The sequence below is a fragment of the Thunnus maccoyii genome, chromosome 13 (genome assembly GCF_910596095.1).
Source record: "Thunnus maccoyii chromosome 13, fThuMac1.1, whole genome shotgun sequence".
Classification (NCBI taxonomy): domain Eukaryota; kingdom Metazoa; phylum Chordata; class Actinopteri; order Scombriformes; family Scombridae; genus Thunnus; species Thunnus maccoyii.
This window is the reverse complement of record NC_056545.1, coordinates 14,442,586-14,458,913: the sequence shown is the minus strand read 5'-3', so window position 1 is coordinate 14,458,913 and position 16,328 is coordinate 14,442,586. Positions and strand designations below refer to the sequence as shown.

The following is a 16,328-nucleotide window of genomic DNA, read 5'->3' as shown; positions in this document are numbered from 1 at the left end:
TTAATGAGTGACTGAAATCTGAAATTACAATTATGGTATAGCTGTTTTTCTTAATCTTGACATCTTTCAGGTCTTAAACTAAGGAAGACTTTCGATTTAGAAGAAGGAAAACAAAAGCAGTGAACTGCAAAAACTGCCAACCAATAAAGGACTACATACATTTGCATATTATAACTTGACATAGTATGTTTTAAGTTACTCAGTAGTGTAAAAGCACTAATCTCAGTTATGTAACCCATCATTTTGACATGTTAACATGTTGCTTCCCCAACTTTGTACCCCCTAAGTATCAGTATAGATAGTAAAATTTGCTGGTGTGGCGGCATGAATGAGTGTTTTAATGGGAATGTAAATAGTGTGTGAGTGTAGCACAGCCTGCTGATTATCCCAACCAAACATTCCACCACTTCAAAGCTTCTGCTGTAATTACAATGCTCTGAGGTGTGCCCGACCCACACAACCAGAGGCTTCTCAAGCTTCTCTGTCATACACACAAACACACACACACACACACACACACACATACTGTACGGACATCCACACACACAAACATGTTCAGACAAATTGCTTTCGCTATTATCAGGCTTAAATGATATTATGGAAAAAAGGAAGTGGGATGTGTGGGTAATTTTGCTACACCCAGGAGAGCAGCCCTCTCATTCCTACCCCTCCTCCTCTTTCCTTCCTTCCTTTATTCCTCCTTCGTCTTCTCTTGCTATATTCTCTTTGAATCCACGGTCAGACAAAGCTGTGGTTGCATTATTTGCGAGTCTTAAATGTATTTAACATGTACAACCCTATTAATATTTAATATTTAATATATTTATATCAATTCCAATGCATTCACACATGTGTATCTAAAAGAACACTACCACAGATTATGTATTACTAGAGATGGGTCTGACATTGTTTATAGATAAGTTGTGAATGCATGCTGCAGCTCATATTGGTGCCAGATGCGCTATGGTTCCAAATAAGCCAATTAAATGAGTGCCGGTGGTTTCTGTGATTAGAATATTGGCAATTAGCAGTGTTCCTCATTCAACAGTGTTGAAAGATGGATTGACACACATCGTGCCAAGAATGTTTTGATTTTTTGCCCTTCCTTATTGGATTTGACTCTGATGATCACACTGGCACTTTTTGTCTCCTCCTTTTTGAGCTCTCATCTGATAGATGGACCTGAAGCTGGAATTATAAATAAACACGAATAAAGAATAGACAAGAACAAGAATAGAGGGGTAAAAGAAGGGGAGAAAAGACAGAGGATTAGGAGGAAGATAAACACGAGGGAAGGATATGAATAAGAAAATTATCAAGGAAGAGATAACGTAAAAAAAGGATGCAGAAAGTCATGTGGAGGTAAGGACGGAAAGGAAAAAGAAAGGAAGGAAAGAATAAGATGCAATAGATAAAAATACATGAAGCAAGCACTAAAGGGTGCAAGGGAGAAAACAGGAGGGAGTAGAGGAGGAAACATGCCACTGACGCTCAGCCAAGAACGAGTTCTGTGAATAATGACTGACAAGCTGCCTGTGGGGTGTACGGGCACAGCCAGAGAGAAAGAGAGAAAGAGAGCGAGAGAGGTGGAGGGGGGTGGAGGGGGGGTTCCTTAGCAGAGCTGCAAAAAAATAAAAAAAGGCAACAGTTTCTCCCCTGAGGAGTCAGTCCTTTCATCTGGCCGCTTACTGGCGCCTTCACAAACCTCTGATTGTCTGTGAAATAACCCCACTTTAATAAGGCAGCAGTGGCAGCCTCCTGGGAACTGAGTCCTGCTCCACAGTCTGACATAGACAAGCTACTCAGCCCTGCTGGCTACACGTAAAAATGTAGGGGAAGAAATTGGGTATTTACTGTATATAAATCTATCCTCAGGGATGTTCGAAAAAAAAAATGCAGTATGTCCTCTTTGAAGAATGGCTATATGGAAAAGGAGAAACTTGCCACAGTTAAAATAAACATCTATTTCTCTCTGAAGTACACAAGTGAGACTTTTGCCACCAGTGAGTTTAAAAAACCTATTTTAAAAACAACTTATTCCTAAATGGGAAAAAAATCCTGTTATTCCTGTTGGAGAGGCTGTAATAGTTTTGCACTGCTGCACTGTCTGAATGAAGGACACACACACACAAGCATACACACTCATTGCTTCTGCTACTCAGACATTAGCAGATTATGAGTGTGGATAGGACCTTGTGATGTGAAATACCGATTAATTATCATTCAGTGACAGAACGGTTTCAATTACCAATGGTCTGGGTGTTAAATATGAGCAATTAGACGACAGATAAAAAATGACTTAAACAACCATGTCCATGAGAAAAAATCTTAAGATAAGTGAAACATCCTTTCAGCTTAAAATATTTCAACCGTCATCAAAGAGCTGCTTCTTCAGATAAACTGCTGGAACAAGTGTGAAGTTCTCCATCAGGAGTCGGGCACTTTCATCTGACATGACGTGAAATTGTCCATGGAGAAACCACAATGAGTTACTTCATGAGAATCACAATGAGTTGCTTCATGTCTAATGTGCGTAGAGAATGGCATTGAATCATAGGACAAGAAGATGAATGAGTCTGCTAACAGACATGGAGAGACATGTGAATGTCTCATCAAGTTTGCGTCCAGTCGCGCCTCAGACACCAGCTGGACCGAGCTAAGGACTTTAAAACGTAAATCTGTAATTTCGTAAAGTAATTTACTCTGTAATTTGAGTGTGACACCCTTCTTTAAAGGCTGGACTGACACAGCACACATTGTGAGTTACAATGGAAAGTCCCAATAAAGGGAACAGCAAACAAATCAGAGAGAGAGATAAAGAAGAAAAGGGATCAGTGTTTCATCCTGGGTATAATTCTCCATAATTATCCGCATGGGGCCCGTGTTTACACATGCAGTCTCATGAGGTTAGAGTTAGAGCTAATCCATTACTGAAGCTTAACATGTGATAATGCTGTGGCACAGCTATTATTTTTGCAGCCTTTTCCCCTGAATTCACTTAAACCAAAGAGGCAATATAAGGGCAACCTGTGCCATCAAGTGATAAATTATTGATTTCACAGAACAAAATTAAGCCAGAAACTTGAAAAAACTTTATTTGGCACCGATCTGTAATTTTTTTTACTTCATTATGATACAAAACTGAAACAGCTAATAAGAGAAACAACTGTTGCTAAAGTGAAAATTCGGGTCAAAATAGTCATTCTTACATAATTTTATACACTGTCCTAATTTGAAATTATTTAGTAATTATGAAATTAAACATTTTTTTTATTAGCAGGGGAGTAAGTAACAACAACAACAACTACTACTACTCCTACCACTACTACTACTACTACTACTACTACTACTACTACTAATAATAATAATTTTGTAGGGTCTGTTGCACTGTATCCCTCAAACCAAAACAAGCATCTTCTGTTTCCGACTGTCCCTGAAGGCAGCATCTGCTCAGTCATAAACATTTTGGGCTGCAGTGATTGGCTAAAGTCGAGCCGTGTCAACGTGATGCGTCTACATACTCCCACACACAACTTGACAGCTGCATAACATTGCACTCGCTGGAGCGGGTCTCACCTGGCTGCCCTTTGACTGTCCCGTCCGCTCGGAGTTCAGTTTTTCAGATGAGACCTGGAGGAGAGATGGCTTCTCAGGAGACTTTTAAGGACTTGGGCTGCAGTTCGTCCGAGGAGGACAGTAATCGCGCGGACTTGACAGAGGCTACGGCAGAGGAGAAGACGTCTCCGGTGGTGCGCCGGCATCACCCGTTCAGCGTGGAGGCGCTCATGGCCGGGAGGAAGACTGACGAACGCGGCGGAGAGTCCACCTGCGGTAAACCGGAGGGCGGATCGGTGGTGGTGTCCCCCACAGGATTAAACTCTCTGTATCTGTGCCGGGAGACGTGCAGTCCTCCTGGGGGAAGCAAGAGGTTAATGGCTGCGCCTTCGTCGCCGGTAAAATCTGAAACATCGGAGTCGGAGGACTGCGCGCCATGGGTCACCAACAGCGCCTTTTCCGCACAGCCTCGTAAGTACATCCACGATGAAGCAGTATGAAAACTGTCTGAGTTTATAGACACATTCCTAAACCTTGTCATCTTGCAGCCTACAATGTCAGAGTTTAAATTGGAACGAGTTGCCTAGAAGACAAACTTTTCATTCTTTGGTCAGCAAGTTTTCTGATTCTCTACAAGCTGTGCTGCAATTATGTCTCCTGTTGGACAGAGCTGTTTAAAGAATTCAGGGCATTAAATGGTTAATGGCAGAAGGTAGAACAAAGTGAACCAGTTACTGTAGACTCACTCAAAAATACATTAGATTTGGGTTTAATGAGGGATCACTTTCACTTATGTCCTTATAGGCCCTACTAGTACTGCCTACTAGGCATTATAATGTGCAACATATTCATGAAATGTAGTCTATAGGATGAAAGTCTAGCCTGATAGCCACAACTTTAACTAAAGTAATTAAGTTGTTTTGCGACAAACTGATCAGTACAGGAAGGACAAGCTACAATAAATCAGTAGAATTCTTATATTACAACTATGAAGGTCATTACACAACATTTAGAAGCCAAATCTTCATTCTAAAATCTTGTGTTCATTGTTTCTTCTCCCAGGTCACGTCAATCCCTCCTGTCAGTTGAGGAAGCACAAGACCAACCGAAAGCCCCGCACCCCTTTCACCACGTCTCAGCTCCTGGCCCTAGAGAGGAAGTTCAGGCAGAAGCAGTACCTGTCCATCGCCGAGCGGGCCGAGTTCTCCTCCTCCTTGACCCTGACAGAGACCCAGGTGAAGATCTGGTTCCAGAATCGCCGGGCAAAAGCCAAGAGGCTCCAGGAGGCCGAGCTGGAGAAACTCAAGATGGCTGCTGATGCCAAGACGGCAGCAGTGGCGGCCGCTGCTGCTGGAGCATTACACCCTGGCTTTACGTTACCGCTGTCGTTGGGCGCCATGTCACTGTACGGACAGTCGTACTCCGCCTACCACCAACACCACAGACCCATTCTGCCCATTTCACCTTTAGGACTGTACGCTGCTCCTCTGGGCTACAGCATGTACCACTTGTCATAAAAATGGAAATATCACTGACTTTGGTGAAATGTGTTTCAGTACACTTCCCAGGATTCCCAATAATGGACATGGAGGACGTGTGACTGACATTTAGTAAATATATGTTTATGTTAATGATGCACAAGGAGTGTTTGAATGAACTTTCCAAGCACTTCAAGTCAAATCTATTTTTTCCCACAGCGAGGATAAAAAACAACTTAGATGCCCTCTTGCTCCCTTTGGACTGCCTGTTTACATGACTTGTCTTTTTATGAGGAGGGGCGTCTGTCCAGCTGTTTATATTCTTCTCATGTTTACTTCTGCAATAATTGAGCTGGGCGAGGACTTGCACTGGGCACAAACAATACAGACTACAACTTAACTTTCACTTAAGCCTTTCCCGTCATCAGATAAAGTGCCTTGTGTTGAAAAAGGGCCTTAATATCGAGACACTTTGTACACTTGTATGGATGAATGAGTGTTTCAGCAACTCAGGCCAAATAAAACATATCACTTTAACAGCATTCGTTTAATTCTACAAAAAATGAGGTCTTCAAGACAGTAAGCCTCAAATTATTCATCACAGTGAAAACTTTCACGCCATTGTAATTAAAACTTTGTTAATGTTTTATCTCTCGTAGCAATAAAAACCTTTTGATCACCCCCACCCCCCCACCCCCCATTTCCTTATCACACATGAATAGACTCTAAACATATTTATTCTCTTTGAAATATAATGCTGGAAATGTGCAAATGCCTCATGTTGTGTATTTATGTGAGAATATGGTACAAAAGTTCTGACCAAAATTGTATTTATATTATTGTTCTTCTTGAATCATCCCTTTGAAAGGGTTTACATTATGCTATGCAGTTTATATATTATTTTTTTTCCACTAATGTTTTATTCAAATGGACAAAACAAATAAAGCCTTTTCAGACTTCTTCCTTTAAATAAATGACATTTAATTATATGTGTGAAAAATGTAATAGAAATATGTAAACTTGTGCAGCTACATGAGTCATTTTAAGTAATTTACCAATGAAACCAGCTGTTAGGCCTTTTTTTTCCCTTCATGTTCAGCCTTGTGCAGATACAGCTGCTCTTCGTGCGTGTGTGTGTTCGTGTGGTTAAATCCAGTGTCTGTGTTTCCCATCAGACAGTGGTCAGTTCAAGGCAATGTTTGACAAACCATAAACGATACCCATAAATTATGCAACTTCGCAGATAGTTCCCGTTCTTACTGAGCTGTCATTAACCACTAGTCAAACTTTTTATTTTATTTTTTTAAAGCAGAGATACATTTTATATAGCGATGCTTTGTTTGTGTACGTTTTCTCTGGCAGTCTTTATCTCTGTATTTATGACGGCAATGAGTCATTTAGGTCTCCCTGCATTTACGACAGTAGCGTGAGAACTCACAACAGCATTTATCTCTATAATTAGGCAGTTGGGTTGACAATTAATAAAAAACTACCTCGAACTACTGTCTTAAATTTTACCTCTCTAAAATCTTTTTTTAAAAAGTTTTAAAAATCTTACTATTAATGACCACTGTTGACAAAAGTTTTGAATTTAGCCAAATTCTGCCAGACCCCTCAGGGTGAGTTTGGTGGGGTGTGGGGCAGCTAAAAGGTGCCTGTGCTTTGTTGCAATTATGAGAGCAGCTTACAACTTCCGTGTGACTTTGATGTGACGAGGAAATCGTTTATAGGCAGCAGCATATTTATGAGGTTCCCCTTTAATCAGAACAAGGCGGAGAGGCCAAGCAGGCAAAGGGAACTGGCAGGCAAGCAAGTAGCTTACAGAGGCAAGCAATCAGCCTAATGAAGTGCAGATTGGCAGGAGTGGCTCCAAGTCTCTTGTGAAGCATCGAGTTTGTGCTACTTACTGGAGGGGTGTTATGTTTCACTGGTGAAGAATTTCATAAATTGTCTGTCTTTGTGCTTGTAGGGTTGTCACTGGCACTGAGGATCTGTTTTTGTCATTGCCAGTTCCCTTCCTCCGACAGTGATTGGGCATGCTTGTGGTTCAGCATGTTACTTAAAGACAACATGTGACTCAGCCCTCCTCTGTTTGCAAGTCATGTGCATGTCTCCTGCCTCCTCTAGTGGCTGTTTGTTATATAGCATCATGGGAAAAAATGTCCTTGCTCCTTCGCCCTTGCTGTTCTGTGAAGCACCATGCCAGTAAAATTGGTTTGAGTTTATCAGGCGTACACTATACAAACAAAACAAACAAAAGGCAATCAATTGATTAGATTGTGAAGGGCAGTCTGTCAACAATCTTTAAAACTTTGGGTGAACATAACAAATAAACTCAGATTGTGCAGCAGCTCATTCTTGACAGTGCAGAACACAATTGATGGTTCTATAGTTCAAGATAAATTCCCATTAACTTCTTTGCAGAATGACATCTATGACACTCCAACTGCAGGACATTTTAGAGAAAATATGACTAGTTTTTTCTAGATGAAATATGACTAGATATGATGATGATATGATAATAATTTTGGAATTGTGCAGTCCTTGAAAACCTCATAAATCAACCAAATACTTGTATAATTATATTTCAGAGTAAATATACTTTGTATTAGAAATTGTGTTGAACATGTCTTTGAATTCTTATAAAACAAAATAAAAAAATGAATCAATCTTTTGTGTTTTGTTGATTTTCCCATATTAACTTACAAACATACAAAACATACAGCACACAAAAGGAAAGGGAGCAATTCATTGCAGATAAGAGATTTTTTTTAATACACTTAATGTGCTGAAATGTGGGCACTAAGATGAAAAAGGAACACAAAAAGGTAGATAAGTAGGGTCTATGAAAATTGAGCATATTAAAAATTTTACACCTGTAATGGATGATATCTATATTAAGTCACGGTTAACTAATTAAATGATAGGCCAGGTTTCAGCATCTTGCTCCATGTAATAAAAACTCAATTAAAATAAAATCAATGTATGAACCACTTACAGGAGTTATGATTTATGATATTTGGGCACAGATAACAATTTAGCTGCGTGTTTTGAATTTAGACATAACTACATTTAGTTTTCACTGACATATTTGACCTGATACAGTTTATCCAACAAGATTCAAGACAATTAGAAAGAACATTCAAAAATGTTTCTCCATTGATTTACTGATATGTTCTCTTCTTGTTCTGTTTTGTTTTGTTTTTGCTGCTGTGTCTGTCTATTACTCTTCTTTTCAGAGACTTTCTTGTCTTTTATTGCTCCCAAATTTACTTCCTTTTTGACAAACTGGGGGTCTCTGTCAGTGTCTGAATGTTTCACTGTGTCTGCTGCAGGACTCAAGTTATAAGGTTAAACATACACAAACCCAGTCAGCAGCAGGTAGTTAGGATCAGCAGCTACTACTAGCGTAGTAGATAAAGGTAACAATCAGCTTTTCACTGAGTTCAAACAAACAAACAAACAAACAAAAAACAGACTTTAACTCAGTTGATGTATGTATTAGTGTTATACATAATGAATTTGATACAATAATCATTTGGGGGTTTCAAAACTTAAGACTGAGCAACATTTCATAATCTTTTCAGCTCCTTTAACCACAGTCACAGAGAAGTGAGGTCACATAGTAAAGAGATGCAACCTGATTGGTCCTCCTACAGATGGAACCTTGTAGCACCAAGTATGAGATTGATTTCTGAGACAGAGCCTTTTGTCAAATATCAGGGCAAATAATGCATTGAACAAAAAATAAACCCACACAAAATGTCAATAACTTGTCAAAGAATAGTTCCATGTGAAAACTCATTTTTGCCAAAAATTCTAAGGCCACGATATGCTAAACAAACAAATGATTAAACTAACCAAATAAGTAATAAAATATAAAATACTTTTGAAATATAGTCTAAATAAAGCAAATATCTTGAGTAATCAAACTCGTTACAAATACTAATAATAATCAACAAAGTACAAACAAACTATAGCTCCTACAAATGCAATTCAACTAATAACAGGCCATTTACATTCATCACATTTATCTCTGCTACAAAAATACTCAGCAGTAAATGTGTTAGAACAAAAAGAACAAAAACAATGTTTATGTTGCTGTGCCACAATGGTACAGATGCATTTTTGTTTATAATAGCCCACAGCTGGCCTAACAGCCCTGAATGTTTGAGAAATGCAATTGTGCATTTTGCACTATATATCTCATAGTCTAATGTAAATGTAGTTTCTGCTCTCTCTTTCAGAATACAGAATAGCAGTCAGCATCCCTGCTGCTGCTGATTTGTTCTCTTTTAAACTTGTTTACAGATACTAATGAAGCTTTGGGCAGTGCCTCCCAGAAACAACTTGTACAGACTAGGACATGATGCACAAGAATTCTGTTGTTGGAGTGTGTGTGTGTGTGTGTGTGTGTGTGTGTGTGTGTGTGTGTGTGTGTGTGTGTGTGTGTGTGTGTGTGTGTGTGTGTGTGTGTGTGTGTGTGTGGTCTTTGGAAATATCCCTTGAGAGCCACACAGTAGCAGATGTAGGGAAATTGCCTGGAGCAGGCCAGTGGAAGAGGGGGACAGCCAAAGCTTCTAAAGATTATGCTGGACACACACACACACACACACACACACACACACACACACACACACACGCACACACACACACAAACACAGACACAGACACAGACACAGACACAGACACATGCACACATGCACGCACACACACACATGCTCACATGATGGCCTGTTTCTGTTTCACTGATTTCTGGGAAACATCTTTGGAAACTCTCTCTTTCACAAAAACAAACACACAAACTCACACACACACTGTAAAATACACAAGATGGCAGTTTTACCAGCTATTGTTTTCATATTTTGGTTTTGTGTTTTGCGTTTCTTTCCTCTGTGACATTCTAAACATTATTACTCAATATTTTGCATCTTTAAAATTCAACTGCGCAGTCTCTCAGAAATAATGAAGTCATTAAAGATTATTGTTGAAGATTGATGATATGAAATGGATCACCACACATGGATAACAAATACGATGAATCATAGACACATTTATTGCAACATGCATCATTCCAACAAAAATTATTGATGTGTTCATGCATGCTAGTGTTAATTGGTTTACACCGATAGTAGCTTGTCACAAGGAGACACGCTATCAATAAGAACACACATGGGTCAATGATGTATCAATTCGGTGTTTGCAGACTTTGCTGGCTGCAGCATGTCTGAATGTGCTCATCCCACCTCTTAAATGAACATGTAAAATGCTGTTTAATTTGACAGTTTCATATACTGCATGTTTGATCAAAGCAGCACATCTAAAGACAATCTCAACATTCCAGTAAAATCTTCACATTAAATGAGACACACTTTTCTTACTCTGCAGGAGTCCCTGCCTCTGTTTATAGGGCATTACGCAACTAATTGCATAATGTGAACTACTGAGAGAGAGGCAGAATCGGTCGTGGATTGATGCACAAATATAGATAAACACAAACACAGAGATTAGATGATTTGCCAATCATATCACTCATTTTGTTCGGGAACAGTCACTTCAGAAATGTCATGAAATTACTTATTCATCAGTGTTTACGCAGAAAGCATTGACAGACACACTAATGAGGCAAGATGGATCTGCACTTTAACAGTGTATTTAAAGCTCCTAGATGACAGGCATGACAAAATGCATCTCTCAGCTATTATAAAATCAAAATTCAAAAGAGGCCTCTGAAAGCAGTGGCAAATGGCCGTTCATATCACTTAAACTGCGCCTTTGACGTCATGAGTAAGCTGTAAATATGAATGTGATGCCCGCTGATCTGAAACCATTTCGGCCTCTCAGCTAATCGTTGATGCACTTGACGTGACACTTGGAGAGGAAGCTGAGAGACTGATGTTGATTTCTAGGTTCGATTGGTTTTGAATAAATGTCCTCACATTAAAAGTTGAGTGGATGTGGTAAAATGGGTAACATTTTTTATTCTGAGGGAGAACACGTCATCCTGCTGGGTGAAGAATCGAACCCTGCCCGAAGCCTTTCAAAACAGCAGTGGGGAGCAATAAATTCATGACCGATATATTAAGTGAAAAACATTTTACAGAATGTGTTCAAGAGAATGTTTGATGAATTATCAGGACAGTGTCAAGAGTTGGTTGATGAGCAGGCTAATATGCTGGAGATTCCCTCTGACAGTATTTGCAAGTAACTGATTTTCTTCTTTCTCTCTTCTTCTTTTAGATGAGAAGGCAAAGTCCTTTTAATATGTTGTGGCACTCAACCTGATGGAACAGCTTGGAGGGTTTTAGAGTGTGATTATATTCCAATATATGCCAATTTAGAGCTATTAACCAGCCTGTGATGAATTAAATTAATGTGGAAAACACTACATTAGGTCTCTGGCATGTTGGGGATTATTTTAGACATACTAAATGGTACGTCAGCAGAGCCAGTAACAAAAATAGTTCTATATTAAAAAGGAAGGCTGTTTAGGCAAACATCAGTGAGACTATGCCAATGTATTGGGGATCTGCGCCAAAATAAAATAGAACACTGAAAATACATAGAAAGACAAACAGACATGTCACACGGGTACAATCTAAAAACTACACAGTAACTGCTAAGATGAATCTAAGTGAAATCCAATATTCTTTTTTGGTTTGCTTAAATAAATCAGCTATAAAGGAGAAAAACAGGGGATACAGAAGTGAGAAGATACTACAGATGTAGACCGGAAGGGGCAGCAACTCAGAATCAGGAGGATACTTCTGTAATATCATTACAAGGTCACAGTGTGACAATCCATTATGCTAAAAAACAGCTGTCTCAGAGTTGTAGAAATCCATCATGGGGTGTTAGATAAGTCAAGCTCTCCCAAACTTTTTTTTACAATTCAGCTGTTTGAATTGAGAGGGCTGTAACCTTCAATGCTCTTTGCAGAAATAAAAAGAGTTGGAAACTATAGAAAGGACAAAAATCCATGTTTATAATGCAGTGAATGCACAGAAACAGCGCACACACATTTTTGTCTATTTATGCAATTATCATTAACAAATAAACAGAGAGAAAAATAGAGACGAGACTCCTTTGACAGACAGAGTGATGAGGATGAAGTCCCCTTTTTTATCCAGTAGGCGTCACTATAGCAATAAAGTTCAGCAGGAGCAGCCTCTGTGCGCATCAATGAAACCTTACAAAGCCACTGGTGACCATTTAAAAACAGGCTGCTTTAATTTGGCTGCTGTTCTTAAAATAGAGTGAGTGAGTGTCAATGGTCTAAAAAAAGAAGTTAGAGTTAAGAGCTGTTCATAGATGTTAAGAATTTAAGAGTGGGCCTAGCTGGAGTTATTTTGGTGAATAGCGAGTTGAAATCAAATGTCTCTTTAAAAATGCAAACGATGCTGCATATGAAGAGGAAAACATACTGGCATATTTATACACTCCCATACTGTTTCACCACCTGTTTACAGAGCAGAATGCCTCTGTACATTGTTTGCAGGAATGTGTATGTGCATGTACGTGGCTGGGGAAATGCTTTTAGCAGCCGTAAGTATTGTAAAGTGTGTGTGTGTGTGTGTGTAAAGGAGAGGGAGAGAGAGAATAAGTTTGAGTGCCTTTGTGACTCTGACATTCTCCAACTATTTAACCTTCACCACTTTATAGGAAAAGACAGAGGAGTTGAGTTGTCACAGATTGAGTTTGCCGCATGTGTTCCCACAATTACACACACACACACACACACACACACACACACACACACACACACACACACACACACACACGCTCAGTGCCACCATAGCACCTTTTCTACATCACAAATGGTCACAGCAATAGGAACTGACATTACATTGCAGTGCCCTCTATGCACACACACACACACACACACACACACACTAATTCAACAAGTCAGTAATTCAAATAATGATGCTTCAGCCATGTTACACACTGTTAAGTTGAATGGAAGAAATTTCACCTTGGCAAAAAACAAAATAAAACCTAATAGCCTTGACTCTGACTGAAGTATATGACCTTTTATTAGTCAATTACATGCACATTCCATCAGGTTGGCTTTGAATCGGGTTTGAAGCCATGTGATTTGCAGGCTGTTGAAGCCATATGATGTGCGAGAACATAGCTGTGGGATAACGGCTATTTATAGATTCACATGTATGATTTCATGTGAATGCTTACTGGGTTTCTCCCTCTTTCTCTCATTAGGACAGATTATGCACATGGATCTGCACAGGTTCTGAAGCGATGGGATCAGTAAGGGGAGCACAGGTGTTGTGTGTGTATATGTGTGTGCTATAGATAAAAAAGATCACATGGTTGTGTATGAGAGAGGGTGTGGATGTGTGTGTATCTCCTCACACTGGGTTGTATATAGTATAAGACAAAACTCACACTTTTACAGTTCTGTACTTAATATACAGTGGATTCAAAAAGTATTCAAACCCCTTCACTTTTTGCACACTTTATAGTGTTGTGGATTTAATTTTAAATGAATAAAATTGACATTTTTGCCCGTCAATCTACACTCAATAACCCAGAATGACAAAGTGAAAACATGTTTTTAGAAATTTCTGCAAATTTACAGTATTGCAATTAAAATAATGAAATCTCTCCCATACAAATGTATTCAGACCCTTTGCTGTGACACTCCAAAAGTCAGGTCAAAAATGGCAATTTTATCCATTTAAAATTAAATCTACAACAGAATAAAGTGTGCAAAAAGTGAAGGGGTTTGAATACTTTTTGAATCTACTGTATGTGTGTGAGGGAGAATAAAAAAAGGAAATTCTTTAGACTTAGAAACACATGTTATTGCAAACCGTACTACTACTATAAACTTACTGTAAACCTTACAGTGAATGCACTTTAAGGGAGTTGATTCTCACTTTTTTCATGGGATAGATTAAGAATGATTCCCCAAAGTTCATGGTAGTGTCTTTAAATATTATGGTATCCTGCTGAGGACCTAAAGCTTGATGTGCTAAAATACTGGCTGTTAATTTGCACCAGTTTTCACAGATGAATCCTACAGGATTAAAAAAAGATATTAAGCTCAACATGAGACCTTTCAGAAATGGCTATGTGATGTATGGTTTACTGGATGGTAAAATGGGATGAATTTGTAGTGCTGCACAAGATCTACAATTTCTTCAAGCTGTGCAAGTGTTTTATTGTTTACAATAAACAGAAATTTTGTTACTGTTCCATAGTTGCCATCCCACATGAGATTGCTGATCCACCATGGCTCGTAAACTACAGTCCAACAGATTTCAGCTGTGAATTCTGACCTTCTGTTCAGGATGCAATGTCGTGCCAAGCTATCACACAGAGCTTCAAGAGTGAGCCAGTGGGAGAGCAAATGTTTCAGTACATGTATGCCTGCATCTATTTATGCCTTTGTCCCAGTGTAACTGCATGCCTGTATGTATTTGGCTGCATATGCCAGTCTGCAGTCTTCAAACCTGATTGCAGAATTATACAAGAACTGACAGATTCGTGGAATGAAAATGGCTTGTGAGATTTAATTTAATGGCTGTTCTGTGTTCAGTAGAACATGGCACTAACACAAAAAGGGTAGGCAAGCACTTCAAGAGAAAACAGGCAGAATTATTGTGACTTTTATGTCACAAGAAAGCCAAATAAGCTTAGAAGAACACACAGTTCCTGATATACCTTACGGGACCACCCTCATTGCACAGTCATTGACTGACTCCTAATACATCCATAAATGCACATGCTCTCATACATTTTCACACATTTTGTCAGAGATTCGATTAAGGGTAAATTTCCCAGTAGAGCTATTCGAATATCAAAAATGGGCACAAATCTGCTGGTGCAAGGAATTTGAAATAGATATTGAACAGCGTGGGGTGAGCAGAATAGTGCTAATAAATTGATTTTCTTCCTGATATACAGTGTCTCATCTGAACACACACTTTCAGTCTCTCCTGGACATCCCATTATTTCAAGATGAATGATGATAACCTTTTTCATGTTTACGTTTTTCTGCCCTTGGGTCTTTTCTGCCTTTGTGAATGAGGAATTGAATGGCTCCAAATAAAGTGGTGCTACCGCTAAGACAGAAGAAAATGAGGATGGTAGAAAAGATGAGCATGCAGAGGTAAAGAAGACTGATTTAGCCCTTTATTCTAATAGAAAGGGAAAATAGTGCATGTGATGAGATCTTTGTATAGGCCGAGGGTTTATGCAGGGTGGTGCAGGGTGGCTTGAAGAGAGGTAAACAGGAAATATTAAAATATTGAGAGGGTGCCCAAATAACAATGGAGAGGAGGATTTGATGGATGGTATCTCCTCAAGGGGTCATCGCTCGTCAGCATAAATGACTCAAAGTTGGCCTTTGTTGCTGTTGCTGTTGCTGTCCTTTAATAATCAAGATTGTATTGTGCAGTCTAGGCTGCGGTGTGGCATTTACAAATGCTTGTTTTTATTTTGTCGTGATAAAAGCTTGTAGTGCATGTATAGAGCTCCAACCAGCCCATCAAGAAAATACTAAATTGTTTGAAATTAAAATTTTTAAACAAAGGAAATTGATTTTTTGACTTTTTGATTCTCTGTGTTGCTGATATGACATTGAATTGAATTGATAGTAGCAACTAATATTGAACAGCAATTACATTTTCTTAAAGGATAAGTTCAGTTTTTCAAGTCTGTCTTGTAACAAAAGTCAGGTGCCAACATAAACACTGAAACAGGTCTCCGTCACTGTAATCATTCCTCATATTCATACTGACCATTAGAAGATCCACCCCAAATGTGCTTACAATCTAAGTGATGGGGGACAAAATACACAGTCCTTGTTTGGAGCAAAAATGTATTTAAAAGTTTATCTGAAGATAATATAAGGCCTCAGGAGTCTGAGTTTGTCAAATAAAATGGATATCTTACACAGTTACAGTCTTTTTGGTAAAACTTTCCCTCTTTGTATCTCGGTGGACAGTGTTTTCCTGTTTAGCGGTAGTAGAAAGATAAAAACAAAAAGAGAGAATTTTGCACTAAAATGACTTAAGCTTTGAAAGATATTGAATTGATTTGACTAAAAGTCTCATATCAGATTCAAATAAACTTTTAAATACATTTTTGCTCGAATGAAGAGCCATGGATTTTGTCTCCCATCACTTAGATTGTGAGCTCATTATGACAGGATCTGAACAAGAGGAATGATTACAGCAAGAAAAACATGTGTCAATGTTCATTTGGGCACCTGATACTTGATACCTGAAGATACTTGAAAAATTGTGAACCTATCCTTGAAAGCTGCATTAA

General features: G+C 38.9%; 1 protein-coding gene across 1 annotated transcript; it reads left to right on the top strand.

Moving 5' to 3' along the window:
* The first annotated feature begins 3,405 nt into the window (after positions 1-3,405).
* On the top strand, positions 3,406-7,592 carry msx2b (muscle segment homeobox 2b). Its single transcript, XM_042431300.1, has 2 exons — positions 3,406-4,026; positions 4,618-7,592. Exons 1-2 carry the CDS (start codon positions 3,624-3,626, stop codon positions 5,070-5,072), a joined length of 858 nt encoding a protein of 285 aa, XP_042287234.1. The 5' UTR covers positions 3,406-3,623; the 3' UTR covers positions 5,073-7,592.
* Positions 7,593-16,328: the final 8,736 nt, after the last annotated feature.